General features: G+C 42.6%; 1 protein-coding gene across 5 annotated transcripts in view; it reads left to right on the forward strand.

Moving 5' to 3' along the window:
• nlrx1 (NLR family member X1) overlaps positions 1-5308 on the forward strand; it is a 33696-nt gene extending 28388 nt beyond the window's left edge. For all 5 annotated transcript variants that reach the window (XM_073029955.1, XM_073029959.1, XM_073029958.1 and 2 more), the window contains exon 8: positions 3178-5308. In XM_073029955.1, coding sequence (XP_072886056.1) covers positions 3178-3496 — 319 coding nt within the window. In that variant the 3' untranslated portion in view covers positions 3497-5308. The remainder of the gene's footprint in view (positions 1-3177) is intronic.
• Positions 5309-23141: the final 17833 nt, after the last annotated feature.

Genomic DNA, 23141 nt, shown 5'->3' on the forward strand with positions numbered 1-23141 from the left:
CAGCAGCAGTACAGTGCAATACATAAAATATACTGTGAATTACAATGACAAATATATATTACATTAAAATATATTGCAATATGCTGTTGTTGCTTTAACAGCAGCTGCACGATACACATTATTATCTTCATCTCCCCCAAGATATCTCTGTTCTTGAATTTCCCAACTCTGACTTTGTCATTTCTTTTATTGGTATCTTTTTTAAAAGCTGCAGATAGTGGAAATCTGAAACTGAAGCAGGCGATTGCGGTTAACAAGTGTCACCCTTCTCACCCTGGGTATCTGTTTGTGGCTTCACCGAGTGAGACAGCAGAACTGAAAATAAGTCGGGTCTTTTTCAAGAACACAAAACACTGGGTGCAACAAACTTGTCTTTGATCAGGGACTGGACCCATCTTTTCACTACACCTTCAGTCTTATCAACTCGCCCTCGCACTATGTTTCAATGCTTCCCCCATCTCCACACCACGTCCCTCAACTCCATCGTCCCACCATCTCAAACCCCATGTTGATTCATTTTCACACCTTCTCCCTCATTGTCCCCAATCTTTTTTAATCTTTACTCAGTTTCAACTTATTCATGGACTGTGAATGTCCTTTAGGTGAATAAGTTCTGTGCCTTGCTATCTTACTTTCCCAGTTTAATGTTTTCAGGGTGTTTAATATTGTGGTACTGTAAGAGCAGACTGTAGAGATTCAAGAAGGCAACTCACCATCACCTTCCCGAAGGCAATTGAGAGAAGGCAATAGTTTCTAGTCAGTGAGTTTTTTAAATGTTATCAGTTCTGTACCAGTGATGACTGTAAACCACAAGACATAGCAACAGAATTAAGCCATTCATCCTATTGAGACTGCTCTGCCATTCAGTCATAGCTAATTGATTTTTCTCTCTCAGCCCCATTCTCCAAACTTTTCCCCGTAACTTTTAATGCTCTTAGTAATTAAGAATCTATCAACCTCCATTTTAAGTATACCCAATGACTTGGTCTTCATGGCCATCTGTGGCAATAAATTCCACATATTCACCACTCTCTGGCTAAAGAAATTCCTTCTCATCTCCGTTCTAAATGGATCTCCCTCTATTCTGAGGTTGTGCCTTCTGGTCCTAGACTCCCCCACTATAGGAAACATCCTCTCCGCATCCACTCTATCTGTGTCCTCTGGTCCTAGACTCCCCCCACTATAGGAAACATCCACTCCACATCCACTCTATCTGTGTCCTCTGGTCCTAGACTCCCCCACTATAGGAAACATCCTCTCCACGTCCACTCTGTGTCCTCTGGTCCTAGACTCCCCCACTATAGGAAACATCCTCTCCGCATCCACTCTATCTGTGTCCTCTGGTCCTAGACTCCCCCCACTATAGGAAACATCCACTCCACATCCGCTCTGTGTCCTCTAGTCCTAGACTCCCCCTCTATAGGAAACATCCACTCCACATCCACTCTATCTGTGTCCTCTGGTCCTAGACTCCCCCACTATAGGAAACATCCTCTCCACGTCCACTCTGTGTCCTCTGGTCCTAGACTCCCCCACTATAGGAAACATCCTCTCCACATCCACTCTATCTGTGTCCTCTGGTCCTAGACTCCCCCACTATAGGAAACATCCACTCCACATCCGCTCTGTGTCCTCTAGTCCTAGACTCCTCCACTATAGGAAACATCCTCTCCACATCCACTCTATCTGTGTCCTCTGGTCCTAGACTCCACCACTATAGGAAACATCCTCTCCACATCCACTCTATCTAGGCCTTTCAAAATTCAAGAGATTTCACTAAGATCCCCTTTCATTCTTCTCAACTCCAGTGAGTACAACCGCAGAACCATTATATGTTAACCCTTTTGTTCCCAGGATCACAAGTCTGAATTCTTGTGTATTCTGTGTCCTCTGTAAATGGGGTTGTTATTTCATTGGTAAATGCTATATCTTTGCAGTTACAATGCCCCGTGGTATAAGTGTCTAAGAGTTGGGGTTTTGCCCACCATTTCATTCATACCCCAAAGTAGCCACGATGAACTATTTAAACAGCCATACAATCCTCAAATATCCAAATTCCTTCACACTTCCTAATGGCATCAGAACAGAAATCCAAATTTTCATTCTCCCCCCATGAATACTCATGCTTTCTGGTCCCTACAAAATACTGCCAACCTTTTAACCTGGAGATTTTATTTCAGGTCCTCCAGACTTGCTCTTTGCCATCTATTTAACATTTTCTCATTCTCCAATATATTTATATAATATTTTAATTAACAAGCTGAACACACAAAAGATGAAGTGCCCAATGATTTTCCTCCAAGGTTTTCCTCAGCAAAGTCCAAGTAGCTTAATCCAATCCCCAGAGATTTCAAACTAATCTTGGAGAGTGGAACCTTGTGGTATGGAAGTCCTTTTCTGCATTTCAAAGAATTGTAAAAGCTGCGTACATACCTTACTTTCGATTCCTTAATTTTGATGAACCATCAAATAATTCATATGCTGTCCTGCTGAAAGTCTAACCGTCCTTTGATCTTGAGATGGTTTAATTATCAAACTCAGGGTCAGGAGGTTGAGAGATGTCCTCTAGCAAGATTGAAGCTGTAGTGCAAAGAAGGGTACTGTGCTGCAATGTTCTACGTTAAAGATATCCCTGACTTCCCTGCTCCTTTAAAATGGCCACCAGAACATTTGCCCTTGCATTTGATCATCTGCTGTAAAGCCTCATGTATCTCTGTTTTCTTCATTGGTGTGATTTTCTGTGTTCCATGCTTTCCTCTTGCTGCAATCAGGAAGGAGATACAAGAACCTTGGGTAGCACACCACCAGATTCAGGAACAGTTATTAGTCTACAACCATCAGGCTCCTGAACCAGTGGGGACAATGTCACTCCCCACAACACTGAACTGATTCCACAACCTATGGACTCATTTTCAAGGATTTTACAACTCATGTTCTCAGTATGATTTACTTACTATTATTTTTAAAATATTTGTAAAGCCTGTCTTTTATACATTGATTGTCGGTCTTTGTTTCTGTGTAGTTTTCAATTGATTCTATTGTATTTCTTTATTCTACTGTGAATGCCTGCAAGAAAATGAATCTCAGGGTAGTATAATGTGACATATATGTACTTGGATAATAAATTTGCTTTGAATTTCAGTGAGTCAGTACCTCATCAGTCTTTTTTTTCTCTAGCCTTTACTTAAATGAGCTCAGCACCTGTGAAAAGGAGAAGCTACAGGCGCTCAGACGGGACCCAGAAGGAGTGAACGTCCTGGTGTCCATCACAGAAGGGTCGCATGATTCCACGCACTGGACGCTGACCCTGAAGAACATTGTGCGGAATGCAGTGAACCGGGATAAGCAGAGTGCCGAGGAATACCTTCAGCTCCTGCGGGACGACCTGAGCTTCAGCTGGCAGCAGACGAGGAACCCGTGGAAAAAGATGAAACTCCTGCAGGTTCAAAACCAGTTTGAGTACTTGCAGCAACAAGTCCAGCAGCAGAAAAAATAGATGTGGTCTGGAAAACTCTCTCTGCTATGGGATTTTAAAGGGATGTGATTTCATTCTGTTGACAATCTATCTGCCATCTGTAATTGTGTCTTTCTTACCAGGGTGTATTGAGAGTGGAAAGTGTTCCACTGAGGGTCGCTGCAGATTTGAATTCTAGTGAAACGGTGCTGTAGTGTTCCCCTTTACATGGAGTACATGATGCACCATCAATAACTCTCGGAGACGGGAGGCAAAAGATAGGCTTTTATTAGCTGCAAACGTGACCACGACATCTTGGAGACTGAAGGAGGAGCAGTGCCTCCAATCGCCTTTATACAGGGGTCTGTGGGAGGAGCCACAGGAGCAGTCAGCAGAGGGATGTGTCCAGACAGGTATACACATAGTTTACCACAGTACACAGGAGGGTTAGGTAGGGATGAGAGAGGAATCAGAGGCATCGGTGTCACCTGTTTGAGGACATAGCCCTGACCCTTACTGTGAAAAGCTGGATTTGATATTGGAACCATCTCAAGTTCAAAGGACAGTTAAATTTTCAACAGCACTTCTGGATTAAGAGTTTGATGTTTGATTGAAATGAAGGAAGGGGACCCAAGATGATTCCTACAATTCTTTGAAATGCATTAAAAGGTCTCCCATACCTCATAGCTGCTCTCCATTATGATAGATCCACTCTCTAAAATTATTCTGAAATCTCTGGTCGTTGGATTATGTTTCTGGGACATTGCAGTATTATTTCAGGATTTGCACTATGACTTCTTGTAACACTTAGTATTTGATTAACAACAGCCAGTAACGCTTCAAATCTTTAACACAAGTTTCGGGCTGAGACCCTTCATCAGAACTTTAAATCTACAAGTGGGAAAACAATAACCATAGATGTGGCCAGTTGTGTCCCCAGGAGCTAGAAGATTATCAAACAAAAAAATACAAAAACATGTTTTGAAAGAAAACATGCTCTTTCAACTTGCATGTATTTGACTATCACCTCTTTCCTTGGTATTTGTACACAAAAACATGAAGTAAAATTTCTTCAGGCCTTTGATGGAATGAATGTGGGGAAACGGTTCCTGCAGAGAGTGGAACTTGAAACCTGGGGATACAGATGAAGCACTTGGAGAAAGAGCCAGAGGCTGGTTGGGGTCAAGAATAGGTGGGTTTTGTGGAAGGAAGGGGAGTGAAGTTTTAAATATAGAGTTATTGTATGAGGAAATGAATGGTATTGTATGGTATGAGGGGCCAAACAAAGAACACTAAATGGAAGATTTATTAGGGAGGGTGGATTGGGTATGGATGAAGAAAGTCAGATTTTTAAAAATCTCCATACCTCTATTTGTTGCTGATAATGAGTACTCTATGGACATTAATGGGAGACTTGATTTGAGTTTTTCCATGTACGATTGGAGACCCTTCAGACTCTTTGCTGTGAAGCACTTTGGAGCATTAAAGTTTGCACTGAGATTCCGTGCAGAATCAGGTTTATTATCACTGTGACCTATGTCGTGAAGTTTGTTGATTTGTGGCAACAGTGTAGAGCAATACCAAAAAAAAACTGGAAATTACAATAAGAAAAGTGTGTGTGTGTGTGTGTAAAAAGAGAGCAAGAATAGTGCAGAAGTTCATGGGTTCCTGTGCTGGCTGTTCCGTATAATGGATGGGGAATATTTCCTTTGTAATGAAAAATATATTCTGTAATGACATTGTAGTGTGATTTTTTTAATTAAAAGCAATGAAAATATTGTATGTGAAAGTAACTAGAACTAGTTAGGTATGTTCTGTTTTGGAACAATGTTATAAAAAGCTTTTTAACTTCTGCCCTTACTGAGTTTTGGTTTGATTGCAATCATGAGACAGTGTTCTGGGACAATGGCTTTTTATTTAAAGACTTGACTCCTCTAGAATCTGATGTGAAATGGATGGCTTTCAGAACTTTCTGTTGGTCTAACTGATTACACTTAGTCAAGAGAAGTATTCCTGTGAGTTTCTATGTTTTGGTCATCTCTGCTGCCTTATTGGTGCAGCACAGGAAGAGTCACTTCATGAAATTGTGTTAAACTAATTAAACTAGGGAATAGTTTGGTATTGCATGCACCATTTGCCTACTTTCCTCGCAATTTCATCAGATGGAATCTATACCTTTGTTTCTGCAACTCCCCCCTCTCCCACCAGCACAGATTTGTGACATTAGCTGTTGAAAATGTCCATTAGCACCAAATCCCCAGCTCCCCATGGCCAGATTCAGATTTGCTTATCACATGCACTACATCGAAACGTGCAGTGAAATGCGTCATTTGCATCCACGGCAACCACACCTACATATGTGCTGGGGGCAGCCTGCAAGTGTTGCCACACATTCCAGTGTCAGCATAGCATACCCACAATGCTCAGCAGAACCACACAACCAACAACAGCAAAGCAAGCCCCTTTGTGCCAAAAGCTTTCTTTATGACCCTATCTACCTGTGATACCATTCTCAAGGAATTATGGACCTGGATTCCAGGATCCCTCTGTTCCACCACACTCCTCAGTGCTCTACCGCTCACTGTGCACGACCTACCCTGGTTGGTCCTACTGAAGTGCAACACATCGCACTTGTCAATAGAAAGAGGCACAAGCAGCAAATTCCATTCTGAAGTAGATTTGATGCATGTTAACAGATGTATAGTACTGTGCAAGACTTAGTCACATGCAAGAGAAATCTGTAAAGTGAAATGCTTTTACTTCATCACTATTTAGAAGTCCCAATGAGAGACTGTGCAATACTTGAACTGCTATTAGGAAATGAGATGGGGCAGGTGACAGAAGTTTGTGTAGGGAAACACTATGGCATCCAGTGATCACAATGCCATTAGTTTCAAAATAAGTATGGAAAAAGATAGATCTGGTCCACGGGTTGAGATTCTAAATTAGAGAAAGGCCAATTTTGATGATATCAGAAATGATCTGACAAATGTGAATTGAACCAGGCTGGTTTCTGGCAAAGGTGTACTTGTTAAATGGGAGACCTTCAAAATGCACTTGTCTGCATTAAATTCCATCTGCCATTTTCCCAGTTGATGCAGATCCCTCTGGAAGCCATGATGGTCTTCCTCGCTGTCCACTACACCCCCCAATCTTGGTGTCATCTGCAAATTTGCGATCCAGTTAAGCATATGATTGTTGATATACGGTGCCTATAAAAAGTATTCATCCCTCTTGGAAGTTTTCATGTTTTGTTGTTTTACAACATTGAATCACAGTGGATTTAATTTGGCTTTTTTTTTTGACACTGATCAACAGGAAAAAACTCTTTCATGTCAAAGTGAAAACATCTCTACAAAGTGTTCACACCAAATATTGAATTCATTGTTTTTTTCACAGCTCTTTACAGTGTTTTTTCTGATACTTTGAAAAATTTTAATCATTTTTGAAAGCATTTCACTTTACAGATTTCTCTTGCATGTGACTAAGTCTTGCACAGTACTATACATCTGTTAACATGCATCAAATCTACTTCAGAATGGAATTTGCTGCTTGTGCCTCTTTCTATTGATAACCCAATTTTGGCCTTGGTGACAAAATGTACAATTACATTAATTGTTTTTTTTTCTTCTTTGATTCATATTAAGTGAAAGAAGACATAATTAAAATGGTTATCTTGGTGCTCTCCTTCTATACCACCTCACCCCTGCACACCTCCCTAAATTCAAAATTCTGACTTGTTGCCTTAAAGTTCCCAGTCCGAACCTGGGTTGACCAAAGCTGGTCTTTGTTATTTTAGACACCACTTCTGAATAATAGGACACGTGCTGTTTTCAAAGTGTTTTTGTGAAAACTGCAAACTGAGCATCTGAAAATTATTGTCAGGCCCCTAACTCCATGCTGACAGAGTTAAATCAGGGATTTAAGTCTTTGAAATTAAATCAATATTCTGCAATATACAAAAGAGAGGTAAACATGAAGCAACCAAGTAAAAGTACCGGTTGTGTGCACCACTTTTTACTTTTGTTAATTTTGTCTGCATTTTAAAGGCTTCTGACACCTCTTCCATGCATTGGGAACTGCGTCAGTTGAAGCTTAGAAGTTATTTCAGTCCCTATTCACTATCCACTGTGCCTTAGACATAAGAGGAACCCCTGACACCATTTTCCCTTTTCTATCCTAGTCAATACTTAGCCCAAATGTTTTCTGCTGAGGACTGGAAGTCCCTCACCATGCAGTATTTATTGCTTTTGTTCTTTGTGCAGACAAGTGCCTGTATAATGAAGTCAGTGTGGACTGGCTCAGACTGGGTTTGGTGACAGTGATGTCATGACCCAATGTCTTGCCTCCTAGATAATGGCAGCTGGAACAGAAGAGTTTTAAAGGTGAGCCTTACTTATCACATGTGCATCGCATCACACAGGATTATACAAGTGTCGCCATGCCAACATAGCATGAAATGTGGGAGGCAAGTGCAGTACCTGGTCACAAAGCCCACGCGGTCACGATGAGAATGTAAAGCTCCTCAGAGACAGCAACAGGAAGTGAATCACAACTGGCACTGGCTAGTGCTATAAAGTGATGCGTGAAGCATTAAGCTGCCGTCACGCCATTCTGGTGAGGAAATATGGATGTGTTTTCATTGTCATGGACGAATGTTACTGAATCTACTCTAACAGGCCCACTCTGGGTTCCTCCGTCACTTCAACATCACCTTCTCCGCAGCAGCTCTGACTTTACCCGTGACGTCCATATTCCATAATGAATTAGAGATGAGGACTGTAACGTGGTAAAGTGTGGTGATTCTGGTGGCTGGTTTGCTTCCGTTTCTCTCTCTCTGCTGTTTTGCCCCTTTAAGGCCTGTCTGCTGACAGAACCATCACAGCTGTTAACCCTCAAAGTACAGTGGTACAGCTAGTAATGCAGCTGCTTCACAGCTGCACTGTCCCAGGTTCAAAACTAATCTCTGTGTAGTGTTTGTATGTTTTCCGTGTGTCCACATAGACTTCTTTAGGGCTCGGCCATGTCCTTCTCCTTCCCAAATACGCAGGTTAATTGGCTACGGTACATTGTCCCGCGAATGTATCTGAGCGGAGGAATCAGTGGGAAGGTGTGTGTTATATAGATGGGAAAAGTGGGGATTTGTCTTTGATAATCTGTTACAGTGGGAAGTGGATCTAGCCAACACTCCAGCAGATGAGACATCTTTTTAACTGCTCATCCTTTTGGTTTCAAAAGGCCTTTAGGACAATATCTGTAATTTAAGAGTCAAAGTACTGATCCCCGCAGATCAACTGTCAACATTCTTCACAGCTGTCCTCCTCCAACTCAGCAATGAGGTGCCATGACATTTCCTAACAGAAGTTCTTTACCTTTGAGTGTTTTGGAACTTACAAATGACATTGAAATTCAAAAGCATCAACATTCTATTGCAGTATCAAAGTTCTATGTAATCTCAGATCATGGTGAATCCCTTCTGAATCAAAGCTCATGGAACAATATTTTGGGCATGTCAGTGGGAAGACAGTGCCAAAATAATGGCATGGTGCAAAATCACAGGAATGAGCAAATTCAGATATTTTGCCTATGCCATCCTGCATTTAAGTTCAAGTTTATTGTCATTCAACTGTGCATGTGTATACTGTCTGGACGAAGGTGCACAACACAGTACATATAAACCCACACAAACACAATGCACAAAATAATATTACTACAGATAAGTGAACAACTAATAAAATATATTCCAGAAGATTTAACATTTCGTGTAAGGTGCACTTATGTTGAGTTTAAAAAGTAAACAGTATAATGCTACTGGCATTTCATACATGATGAGATCCGGGTGTGGGCAGGGAGTTCAGTTGTCTTACAGCCTGGGGGAAGAAGCTGTTTCCCATTCTAACAGCCCTTGTCCTAATGCTACGGTACCTCCTGCCTGATGGTAGGGTGTCAAAGAGACTGTTGGACGGATGGGAGGGATCACTGACGATGCTAAGGGCCCTGTGTACACAGCACTCCTGATAAATAGTTTGGGTATGAGTGGAAGAGAGACCTCAGTGATCCTCTCAGCAGTCCTCATAATCCTCTGTAGGGACTTGCGGTCAGACCCCTTGCAATTCCTGCACCAGACAGCGAAGCAGCTAGGTTTAGATTCACACTGGGTAAAGATGCGTCTCTGCCGCATCTGTTCCTAGGATGAGGCTTTCCTTTCCAGGACATCAGAGATGTCCTCCTCCTCCTTCAAAGAAGAGTTTCCCTTCCTCCACCATTGATGCTGCCCTCACCCCTATCTTCTCCATTGCCTGGACAGGCACGCTCACCCCATCTTCCCACTGCCTTAAGAATGATAGAGTTCCTCTTGTCCTTGCCTACCACCCCATCAGCCTCCACATCCAACACATCATCCTCCGCAACTTCCACCATCTTCAACAGAATCCTACCACCAAGCGCATCTTTACCCCCCCCCCCCCCAACTTTCTATTTTCCACAGAGATCACTCTCATTGTGATTCACTTGTCCATTCATCCTTCCCCACTAATCTCCCTCCAGGCACTTACCCCTGTAAGGGACAGAAATGCTACACCTCCTCCCTTAACTTTATTCAGTGTCCCAAACAGTTCTTCTGGGTGAGGCACCACTTCACCTGTGAACCTGTTGGGGTCCAGTGGTCCCGATGCGGTCTCCTCTACATTGGTGAGACCCAACGTAAATTGTCGAGAACCTCTGCCCCATCTGCAAAAAACAGAATTTCCCGGTGGCCAACAATTTTAATTCTTATCCCAGTTCCCACTCTAACATGTTGGTCCATCCCTCCTCTTGTGCCATGTTGAGGCCACACTCGGTGGAGGAGCAACAACTCATATCCCATCTGTGTAGTCTCCAACCTGATGGCACAATCATTGATTTTTCCTTCCATTTAAAAAAAAAAAAAATTTTTTTCCCAGTGCCCTTCCCTCTTTTTCTATCCCCCACTCTGGCCTCTTACCTCTTCTCCTCACCTGCCTATCACTTCCCCCCGGTCCCCTCCTCCTTACCTTTCTCCCATGGTCCGCTCTCCTCTCCTATCAGATTCCTTCCTCTCCAGCCTTTACCTGTCTTACTCACCTGGCTTCACCTATCATCTTTTAACTTGTCCTCTTTCCCCCTTCCCCACCTTTTTATTCTGGCATCTTCCCCCTTCCTTTCCAGTCCTGATGAAGAGACTCGGCCTGAAATGTCGACTGTTTGTTCATTTCTGCAGTAACGCTTGTGTTAATTCTTCCACCTCTCAAGTTGAGTCTATGCCCTCGAGTTTTTGATTCCCTTTCCCTGGGGAAAAGTCTATTTGTATTCGCCCTATCCACGCCCCTCATATTTTATACTCCTCTATAAGGTCAAGAATATAAGATTGTGTTAAACTATTTTATATTGCAATATAAGATGAATTTTCAAATGCATCTTGTTCTGGATTTCCTTGTTTTAGAGTATTAAAGTGGGTAGACACTGACCCAAACGTGGCAATCCAAATTTGCAAATGCAAGGCAAATGTTGCATTCTAAACATTGGCACAGGTAACCACTGCTGTTCTGACTCTCTCCAGTGTTTGGGAAGTTCATGACGGCCCAAAGGCACGATTAAGTTGACTAGCTGCGATATATGGTGTGAATTGATTGAGGTAGAGGGTATATGGGATGGGGTGATGTATTCCCTGTATTGCCACTGAATAATACATGTGCAGGTTTCACTGAAATTGCTTTGACACATTGATAGTCCAAAGATCCATGAATATCATAATCCAGCCTGTGATGCAAAATTATATACACTGACTGGAGAAGGGAAAGAAAAATTGTAAAAGTAATAAAATCAAGTTAGGATAAGATTGGATGTTGTCAAATAAAAACAGTACAATTAGGTTTAAATGTAAAATGGCAGAACCCCACCATCAATGGTTTGTACTTGTCATAACTACATAAACCCAGGGTTCAATTCTTCGAAAGAAGCACAAAAAGGAAGTGTTGCCGCAAACAGGAGAAAATCTGCAGAAGCTGGAAATCTGAGCAACACACAAAATGCTGGAGGAACTCAGTGGGCCAGGCAGCACCTATGGAAAAGAGTAAACAGTGGATGTTTGGGGCTGAAAGCCTTCATCAGGACTGGAAAGGAAGGGGAGAAATCAGAGTAAGAAGGTGGGGGGAGGGGAGGAAGAAGTACAAGGTAGTAAGTGAAGGATGAAACTGGGGGGAGGGGTGTGGAGGTGTGAAGTAAAGATCCGGGAAGTCAGTTGGTGAAAGAGATAGAGGGCTGGAGAAGGGGGACATGGAAGAAAGGCAAGGGGGAGGAGCACCAGAGGTAGGTGATGGGCAGGTAAGGAGAGGAGGTGTGAAAAGGAAACAGGAATGGACAGAGAGGGGAGCCTTTACCGGAAGTTTGAGAAATCGATGTTCATGCCATCAGGTTGGAGGCTACACAGATGGAATACTTGCTCCCTTAGGAGACATCATTAGAGGGCATAAACTTCATTTCCACAGTTACCCAGGTGACACACAATTGGACATCTCGGTTGAGCCCGATGATGATAACACTCTGTCTTCTCTGACTTCTGGTGTGGCTGCAATAAACAAATGGATGAGCAATAACTTCCCAAAACTAAATGAAGATAAAACTGAAATACTTCTGGTTGGTCTCAAAGCCAAAAGAGATAAACTTCTGGATAAACTTGAGAACTTGGCTCCCCTTATAAAATCAGAAGTAACTAGCTTGGGTGTGATCCTCGATTCAAGATTTGAGTTTTAAATCCCACATAAAGAAAGTGACCAGAGCAGCATTTCAACACATATTGCAAAGGTACATTCTGTCATATAATGAAGCTGAAAAACTAATTCACCCCTTTATATCAAATCGTCTAGATTACTGCAATGCACTTTTTACTGGCCTTCCAAAGCAATCTAATGACAAACTTCAACTCATTCAGAATGCTGCTGCTAGATTTTAACCTAAACCAGGATGAGGGAACAGATCACTCCCGTACTAGCTACTCTGCAATGGCTTCCTGTATCTTTTAGAATGGACTTTAAAGTTCTCTTACTTGTTTTTAAAGTTCTCAATGGTCTGGGACTGGAGTAAAATACAAAATTACTTTTGTTTATAATCCTGCTCGAGCTCTCAGGTCTTCTTCTACTGGTCTCTTAAATTTAAACAACTCCTGCAAAGCATAATTAACAGGTTAGCTTTTTTTGAACTTTGCGCCTAAACTGTGGAATTCAATACCTGAAACTGTCAAGGATGCAAACTCAGTTGATGTTTTTAAACGTCAGTTCAAAACCCATTAATTTAATCTTGCTTTTAACTAACATATTTTTATCTTTTATTTTCATGTTTGCCTTTATCCCATTGTAAAGCACTTTGAACTACACTGTATGAAAAGTGCTCCGTACGTAAGTTATCACCATTAAAAGGCTATTTGAAAAGAGTGATTCACATTGTCCTGTCAAAAACATTTAAGAGGAGTGTCATTTTGACCACTGGGCATGAAACTTTAAAAGGGATTATCCGAAATGGGAAAAAAAATATTCGACAGACCTTTGAGAGAAAGAATCAGAAAATGCAGCGGTGCAGATCATAATTTTCTTATTGAAAAATCCTCTGTAAATAAGTTATTCTTGTCAGTATTATTAGTATATTTCATTTGGATTTTGAGGAGACTTGGTATGTTGCCAGACTCTCGCAAATATCTACAGATGTACCAAGCATTCTAACTGGTTGCATCACCGTCTGGTATGGGGTGGGGGGTCACTACACAGGATTGGAACCAGCTTCATCATGGGCACTAGCATCCCTTGCATCGAGGACATCTTCAAAAGACAATGCCTCAAAAAGACTGCATCCATCATTAACGACACCCCTGTACACTTTCTCACTTTTTTCATTTTTTGCTTTGTTTTTGCACTACGTATTTTTGTCATTTGCAGCTTTTATTCTGATGTATTGCATCATACTGCTTGCTCTGCTGAGAGACAGCATGAACTAGGTGACCCAATGTCTTCCTCCTGTGTCATGATGAGTGAATAAATAAGCAGGCCCATGCTCTGTGCTCAAGGCCAGTGATGTGGGCAGGTAACGAAGGACGTCCCGGGGGTGGGTCCCAGGACCGGATGGCTCTGTGAGCACAAAGCATGAGGAGTTCAAGCCTGGAGTTTGGAGTCTTCTCATCAACTAGCCTGGGGCTCAATAATGCAGATTGGAGTCTGAACGTTGATAAGAAGACTCAAAGTCACAACCCGATGGCCACAGACTGGAGACTGGAAGCCCATCCTGGAGTCAGAGGACTGTCCGTGTGTGTGGATGGGTGCGAGGGAGGAAGGGGGCTTGTTTTGCTGCTGTTGTTTCGTTGCTTGTTGTGTTCTGTCTTGTTCTGCCGAGTATTGTCAGCATGCTATGTTGGTGCCAGAACGTGTGGTGACACTTGTGGGCTGCCCCCAGCACATCCTTAGGTTGTGTTGGTTGTTGATGCAAAAGGCACACTTCACATGTACACGTGATAAATGAATGAATCTGAATGTGAACTGGTGGTGAATAGCTGAACAATTATCTACCATGTTTATTAACACTTGCATTCCTTGTACAGGAGGAAGAAAATGTAGATATAGTAGACAGGTCAGACAGAGAATGGGGCTTCTGCTTTGGAGCTGTGGATGTGGTTACACGGGAGTCTGATGGCCCATGGATGATCTAAAGCTAGAGAGTTGTTACTGTGATCGTGCAGATCAAAGTGACTGGGAAGAGAAGTTCCTCGTGTCCTTCACAGTCTAGGTTTGAAAGGGGAGAGGAAGTGAAATGAAATGTGAAAATGATCAGAGAGCGAAACCATCCATAATTGATTGACTGGGAGGAGCAAGGCCATGCAGGATGGGGAAAATCATAGAAATGAGATAAATTGTAGAACTGTATAACACAAGTCAGGCTCTTTGGATCACAACGTTGTGCTGAACCAATTAAACCAATGACTCCAAATCCCTTTTTCCCACACTTTGACCATATACCTCCCTTTTCTGCATATTTATGTGCCTGTATAAGTGTCCCTTAAATGCTCCTGCTATCTGGTTCTTCCACTACCCTGGCAGTACATTTCAGGCCCCTATCACTCCCTGTTGGTCAAAACAAATTCCCTCACACATATCATATTTTTTACTGAGTTAAGTATTGTATGTAATTAGTTTTGCTACAACAAGTGTATGGGACATTGGAAAAAAAGTTGAATTTCCCCATGGGGATGAATAAAGTATCTATCTATCTATCTATCTATCTATCTATCTCTCGCCTTAAATGTATGCCGTCTAGTGCTAAATAGTTCAGTCCTGGGGAAAATATACTCACATAATCTTGTAAACATCTATCAAATTTCACCTCAGCCTCCACCACTCTAGACAAAACTAGAGAATGTGGATTTTGCTCGGGAAAAGGAATTAAGGGGGAGTGAATTAGAGCAGAAAGAAGACTGAAGTATTTGAACTCACCACAGACTGAGGGAGGGAAACAGTGAAGACATCCCACCAGTAAGACTGCAACTCTACCTAGTGGTAGAGAACAAATATTCCTTCCGGGAGTCAAAGTGGTGGAACAAGGAAAATACTGAATGGAGGAGAAAGTGCTAGAGGTGGGGAGCTTGGACCAAGGAATGACTTGGTGATAACTATCACTGGATTCAAATATGGCCCAAGTGCGGAGTGAAGCAGGTCGATAGTTCACAGACTTTAAAGTGAACAGTATTACAGGGAAAAGAAAACAACAAACGCTAGGCCAAACGGCCATTAGCTAAACACTCAAATGGAAAATGAAGCCTACACTGCTGCTGAAAAGAGCAACTAAGAATAAAACAAATGCTGCTAGCCTTCAGAGTCAGTTGACTCGACAGTCCAATTTCTCAGGCAAGGCCGAATGCAACCAGGCAGCGAAACGTTACTGTGCTGTATCCAAGTCTCAACAAATACTACGATGGAATGAATGGAGTTAAATACTATCACTGTGAAATAATAATTAGCTGACACGTACGTATTCATGAGCGCAGTTGCCAAATCTGCTGCACTGCTGAATCTGTGGTTGTGACAGATAACAGCCACCTCAACATTGTGAAAATCTGGATGAAACAAATGATGGATGGGAAAGGTATACGTAGGCTAGGAGGCAACCCTCGACCCTTCAGTCCTGATGAAGGGTCTTGGCCTGAAACTTCAGTTTTTTATTCCTTTCCAATGACGCAGCTTGGCCTGCTGAGCTCTTGCTGCAAAAAGGCCACGTAACCTAAAACAAAGTCTTGGATGGCAAGGGACTTGTACGCCAGTAAGTGGGCATTTTTGAAAAAGAGTTGCAAAAAGGTGCACTATGTTCTCTAAAGTCAAAGTCCACAATGTCAGTCAGCACAGAGTGGGCTGAGTAGGCAGGGAAGGAGATGAGCAGGTTAAGTGCACAGTTGATTATTTGGAGGTCACTATGTGTGTAACAAGGCAAATAGAAGGGGAAACCAGACCTGGTAAGGTCAGAAGGTTAGCGATGACTAAATTATTAGGATAGTGACTTGAAGGATAAACTACTGGAGAGGGTGAAATGAAGACATAATAATTGGGAGAGAGAAAGAGGTAATAAAAAAGGCTAGAGTCTACTGTATCATCCAATGCAGGCATGATCCCTCAAACAGCATCATAAATCAAATAATCTGGTCACTTAATATTTTGCATTCTCTAGCCCTTGCTGTATCTAAATTGGCTGTCTCAATTCATGCATTATAAGAGTAACTCTACTTCAAATGATGCATAAACTCTTCTTGGGCTTCCAGCCAGGTTAAACTCGACACCTGGACCCGGCTGGAAGCATCATATACACTGGGAAAGTACTAGATACTTTTTAAAAATACTTCAAATGTATTTAATTCATTTAGATATTCTTAAGTTGAGAAAGACATTGAAAAAAATACCATCTGAGTAGCCTCCAACCTAAAGGCATGAATATCAATTTCTCAATTTTCTGGTAATTTCTCCCTCCCCTTCCTCTCTTATACCATTCCCCATTCTGATTACCCTCTTGCCCCTTCTCTTCTCATCTGCCCATCACCTTCCTTTCGTTCCCCTCTTCCTTCCCTTGCTTCCATGGCCCACAGTCTTCTCCTATTAGATTGCTTCTTCTTCAGTCCTTTACCTCTTTCATCTATCCCCTCCCAGCTTCTTATTTCGTCTGCTCTCCCACCCACCTTCTCTCGCACCTGGTCTCACTTATCACCTGCCAGCTTGTACTTCTCCCATTCCCCTCACTTCCTTTATTCTGGCTTCTGCCCTCTTCCTTACCAGTCCTGAGGAAGGGTCTCAGCCCAAACTGTCATTGGGACCTATTGTAGTATGATATAGAAATCAGCAAGGACTTTGTCATCAGTTTCGTTATAACACATGCTCTAATTTAGTTTATTCACACTTCGTGTTATGTGCAACTAATATTGTTTAAGAACCACTGGTTTGGTAATGGTTAATATGTTAACAAGCATAATTAAAACTTGTGTGGCTTGGTAATTTTTCATATGACAAGAATGACTTGTCATGTAAGTCGACCGATTGTGTGTATATAAGATTTTCCACTGATGGTGAGAATTTGGTGAGAGAGGGCCAAAACCTGAGAAAAGGCACCTACAGTTCTCAGGACTGTAAAGCAGTAGAATGGGCATGAGAACTATTTTGATTGAGAGCTGTCTATTTCTTGTATTAAATTAATCAGCTTTTCCCCTTTGAACTGTGGTCAGGAGTGATACTGGAGATTATTAACGACTTACATTTGTTGTCACTAGGGGGCTCCATGAGCATTAGAATTGTGGGACTTGTATTTCATAGAGTGAACGGTTTCTCTTTGTTACTTATTGCTTTCTAAAACAAGTTTTCACAAGCTTCTTGTAGAAATCATATTGCAATAAACCAGCATTCTGCAACACCTATTCTATTATTTTAACCTGGGAAGAATGACTGGTCCGATTGTATCCACCATTTCATTTCCAATCCTCCAGTTCATTATATCCTCTGATTTAATGCTGTTTTCACACTTCACCTCTGCAGTAATTATTTATATCTCTCTGAGCTCATCACCTCCCCACTTCATGTGCATTCTAGCTAATTTCTGTTGCAGTTCATATCATCACCCAGTCTTTAGCTCCAATTCTTCAAAGTGACCTTCATCACCTTTCCTGAGGCAATAAGCTGCAGAAACTGGGGGGAGATTTTTGTACTTGTCTTCAAGCCCAGCCCCAATGGTCTTTTATATTCCTGTTTCCACCATTATTTCCAGTCATTCGCTTCCTGTTCTCTCTCAGTGACAATTGAGAGCATAGAACATCAAAGAGTACAGCACAGGAATCGATCCTTCAGCCCAAAATGTTGTTCTGAACAAGCTAAAAAGTAAGTCAAAAATACCCAAAAACTAATCTCTCCATACCCCTCCATCTTCCTCATATTCATGAGCCTATCTAAACATCTCTTAAAAGCCTCTAATGTATTTGCCTCAACCACCATACTAGGCAGCTCATTCCAGGCATCCACCATTCTCTGAGTAAAAAACTTACCCCTCACATCCCCCTTTGAACCTACCCCCTCTCGCCTTCAATGCATTCCCTCTAGTATAGACATTTTACCCTGGGAAACAGATACTCCCTGTCTACTCTATCTATGTGATCCACCTGTTGTATGTTTCTCCATTAGAAGTCCTTGCCTCATGATTCTCCAATCCACAATGTCCCTTGCCATTCTTACTCCAGATGACTCTTTTCTTCATCAATGTAGTTTTCTTCCTTTTTCTGGTCCACTGCCCTTTTAAACACTATGAGATACCCTAAGCCTGAGGAATCTAATGGAAATATAAGAGCAACTTTCATTTATAAAGTTCAAAATTCACAATAAGTTTATTATCAAAGTACATATGTGACGAGAGACCAAGGTGATGATGGTTAGGTCCCAAATGCTGGAGAATCTGAGACTAGAATTGAGACGCGATACAAGACTGAGATGAGGACAGAGTTCTAAACTAGACGATAGATGATAATCCAAAGTTGAGCTGATGATTGAGCACCAAACCTCAGTTCAGCTGCTCTTTAAACATTAAAATCCTGGCGCCAAAACATGGCTGCCAATAGCAGGGCAGGCCTAAGTCGTTAAAGGAGCCGCACCAGCTATCCATATTCCAGAGAGTCGGAGTATTGAAACCCTGGAAATTGACGTGGTCAGGTGCGTATTGTAACAGTATATGTCACAATATGCCACCATGAGATTCATTTTCTTGTGGGCATTCAAAGTAGAACGAAGAAATACAATAGAAGCACCCATAACATGAAAAAAAATCTCAATATGTTATCCCAGAGTGTAATCAAACAAAATTCTACTTGACAAACAAACCCTTCTTGGGCTTCAGCCAGGTATAGATATTGATTGTAACCAACATTTCGATGACAAACTCTGCCATCTTCTTCAGGGAAGAAGGCATACTCATACCCACAGTATACTAGACATACCCGGGCATATATGCCGGAAAAGCACTAGATGCTTTTTTAAAATTCTACCTACTTATTTATTTCCTTAGTTACTTGGAGATACAGCACTGAACAGGCCCTAAGCCGTTCCTTCCAACAAACCACCTATCCAACCCTAACCTAATCACAGGACAATTTACAATGACCAATTACCCTACTAACCGGTACACCTTTGGACTGTGGGAGGACACCAGAGCACCCGGAGGAAACCCACGCGCACATGGGAAGGAACTTTCAAACTTCCTTACAGAGGATGCCGGGATTGAACTCCAAACTCTGACACCCCAAGCTGTAATAGCATTGTGCTATTACGCTACTGTGGCATTTAGATGCCAGATGTTGTGATAGGTTGCCAATAGATTAGTCATTGCAACCTCTTCAAGGAGGGAGGTAGAGAGACCAAAGGTTTCAGGGAAGGCGTTCTAAAGTTTGGAATTTGCCAGTAGTGAGTAATCCATCGGAAATGTCTAGGAAGCAAGAATTAGAGCAAAGATCTGAAGTTGCAGGGCTGGATGAGGTCCTGACGATTGGAAAGAACAAGACCACATAATCAGTGGCGGGTCTGCGTGAATGGGATTTGCTACGAGTGTGGGTAAAAGCAGCAGAATTTTGGATGAATTTGAGTTTACAGAAGGAAGGTTATTGTGATTCTGCAGAGAGCATTTAACATCACAAATAAGAGCAACACAAAATCCTGCTGGAAACCCTCAATAAAGTGCTGAACTATCTAACAGGTCAGGAAGGTAGAGTCATCAATGTCTGTTTCTTTTACCATAACTAATGATCTTCAAATTTGTTCTTGAATCATCCTCTTCCATTGAATGTTGCTGTTTTTGGCTTATAACTTGCTGTTTGTTAACAGACGGCCTAACTCTCTAGGGTTCTGCTTGTCTCTCAGGGTGAAGAAAGACTGATATCACCTGGCTGCCAATTCATTGTTGACCCGAGGTAAGGAAAGCTGCTTTGTGGCATCATCAGTCCCTTCTCTATCTACTGGTATGTCTGCAGACATCACTGAAGATGTTTGTGAAGAAGAGAATCTTTTTATGGAGAAGGACATTACAACTCCGTACAGACAGAGCCGGAATTGAACTCTGAACTCTGACGCCTCGGGCTGTAATAGCGTCGCGCTAACCGCTACGCTACTATGGCGCCCCAATGTTGCAAACTGTGCAAGAGGTTCTTCCCAGTCTAACAATATTAATCCATGCAAACTTTGTCTTCAATTATAAGTCTTCACTGACTGAAAGGAAACTGTAGGGCAACGTGAGACTGAACAGTTAGATTGATTTTAGAATAGGATAAAGGGTCAGCACAATCTTGTGGACCGAAGGGCCTGTACCGTGCTGTAGTGTTCAATGTTCTGTGACTGTCACCAACAAATTCAAATAGCAATGGATATGTAAGAATTCCATAGTTAACCTAACTAATCAACTAACTGTTAAATTCTGGGTGCCAAAGATACCCACGTAAACATTTTTAAGCTCATGGTCATCTGTTATTTTAAGCCTATATAAGGGAAAGTTCCTTAAGGTTGTCACAGCAGGGGGAGGTATAAGCTCCCACTACCTATTAAAAGCTCCCAATGGCGTGTATCTCAAATAGCCTCTGACAACCAAGTCCAGCTCCTGGTCTTCACATGTGACTTAGATGCTAAACCCGGTGGAACCATTTCTACTGACAGGAGAAGGGGCAAAGGCGGGTTACTGGCACTTTAAAACCAGGCAGATAGGGGCTTGTCATCCATGGTTGACAACTCATCTAGGAGAAGGAAAACTCTGATCTCAAACCTTCACCGCCTTACGGCTATACCCTCTCATGGGGAAGGCTTCGGGAGTAAACCCCGAGGGAAAAATCCGGAGCTGGAGTCCCTAAGGCAGCCCTACACTGAGTTCAACACTGACAGACAGCTCCTGAGATGCCATTGGTACCAAACTGTATGGGTCTCTGCTGTTTGTTTGGTTTCATCAGCTATGCAAAGAAGAAGTGCCTGTTACATGGGCAACAGCTTGCTCACAACGTCATACTGCCCTGGCTTGAGTAACGACTGACAGTACTACACCAACAACGTAGGCAGCTTGGACACAACACCTCTGGTATAAGAGAACCAGCAACAGTTTCTCCAACAAGTACCCTCAGAGACATATCAAGGGCCAGAAAACAAGTAAGGTTTCATTTACAAACATGAGAAAAACTGCAGGTGCTGGTAATTCAAGCAAAACACACAAAATGCCAGAGGAACTCAGCAGGTCAGGCAGCGCCTATGAAAAAGAGTAAACAGTTCTGCTGAAGGGTCTCGGCCTGAAACCTCAACAGTTCACTCTTCTCCATAAATGCTGCCTGGCCTGCTGAGTTCCTCTGGCATTTTGTGTGTGTTGTTAAGGTTCCATTCATTTCTTCCTGAGGAGAAATAGAATAGTCTCCAGGCACTGCATGGCTCACCCCTGAGGAATTCCATTGTCTCTCTGCTTTGCTGATCAAGAATCGGCAGCACAGTAGCGATTAGTATAAGGCCACTGCAATGCCAGAGGCGCAGGTTCAATTCCCACTGCTGTCTGTAGGGAGTTTACACGTCCTTCCTGTGTTTGTGTGGGTTCCCCAGGTGCTCCGGTTTCCTCGCACAATCCAAAGACGTACGAGTTAGTGGGCTAATTGATCACATGGGTGTAATTGGGCTTGTTGGGCCAGAAGGGCTTGTAATATGCTGCATCTCTAAATAAAAATAAATACACACAAAATGCTGGAGGGCCTCAGCAGGCCAGGCATTTCGGGCCAAGACCCTTCATCAGGACTGAGTTTTGTGTGAATTACGTAGCTGATGCGGTTAAGTCATTGAGAGCCGATGTAGACTGGGGACCACTTCATCCAGCACCTTCCCATCAATCACATAAGGCAGGATTTCCTAGTGGCCACCCATTTCAATTCGACTTCCCATTCCCAATCCTACATTTCAATCTTCTACTGTCGTGAGGAGGCTGCACACAGGTTGGAAGAGCAACACCTCATACAGGTATTCCGTGTGGTTAGCCTCCAACCTGATGGCATGAATATCGATTTCTCCAATATCTGGTCATTTCTCCCCACCTTCTCTCTTTTTCCATTCCCCATTCTGGTTCCCCTCATACCTCTTCTCTTCTCCTCACCTGTCCATCACCTCCCTCTGGTGCCCCTCCTCCTTCCCTTTCTTCCACGGTCCACTCTTCTTTTCCTATCAGATTCCTCCTTCTTCAGCCCTTTACCTTTTACACCTATCACCTCCCAGCTTCTTACTTCATCACCCCTCCCCCACCCACCCACCTTCCCCCATCACCTGGTCTCACCTATCACCTGCCAGTTTATGCTTGTACACAATTCCCACACACCACTTTATTCTGGCTTCCTTTCCAGTCCTGCTGAAGGGTCTTGGCCTGATGCTGCCTGACCTGCTGAGTTCCTCCAGCAATTTGTGTAGTGTTGCTGCAGTTAGGTTTTTGCTCACTTGTGATGCTAGTATGTTGGTAATGAGAAACTCGAAGATGTTAACGCTGACGAGTGTCAACGATGAGTGCTCCACTCTCGTTTGATGGAGGGGTTTAGCACTTCAGTGTATATTTATAACATAGTTTCTGTTAGAATGTTGTCTGGGTCTTGCTGCATGTAGTTCTGAGATACCTCAGGAAACATGATGCATCCCCACACTTCTGATTTTTGAGTACTGAGGTCCTGGAGCTAAACCCTGACTGGATTTTAATGCAAGTGACTGCAGATGCTGGGATCTGGAACAACAATCTTCTGAAGGAATTCGATGGGTCATGCAACATTTGTGGGTGGAAAGGAAATGTCAACATTTCAGATCAGGACAGGAGAAAAGCTTCTTTAAAATTGGCATACCTCAAAGAAAGTCCATCATGGGTGATTGTGAGCATTGAAAGGAGGAGGTTTGGGCGCGGGGCTTGCAACTCCATCCTGTAAAAACCCAGAGCTACAGAAACTCCAAAGATCTCATCCCTGGGGAAGGAAGAATTGTCGCTTAGAAGATGAATGAAGTCATGTGGTGAAAGCAGAAGGTACAGAGCCAATCGACATTCTCTTGGCCCAGGACAGAGGACTCGGGCGAGCTGCTATCAGTGACCTATGCCTCAGTAGGGGCGATGGACTTAAGAAGAAGAATACCTTGAAGAG

The sequence above is a fragment of the Hemitrygon akajei genome, chromosome 26 (assembly GCF_048418815.1).
Source record: "Hemitrygon akajei chromosome 26, sHemAka1.3, whole genome shotgun sequence".
NCBI lineage: Eukaryota > Metazoa > Chordata > Chondrichthyes > Myliobatiformes > Dasyatidae > Hemitrygon > Hemitrygon akajei.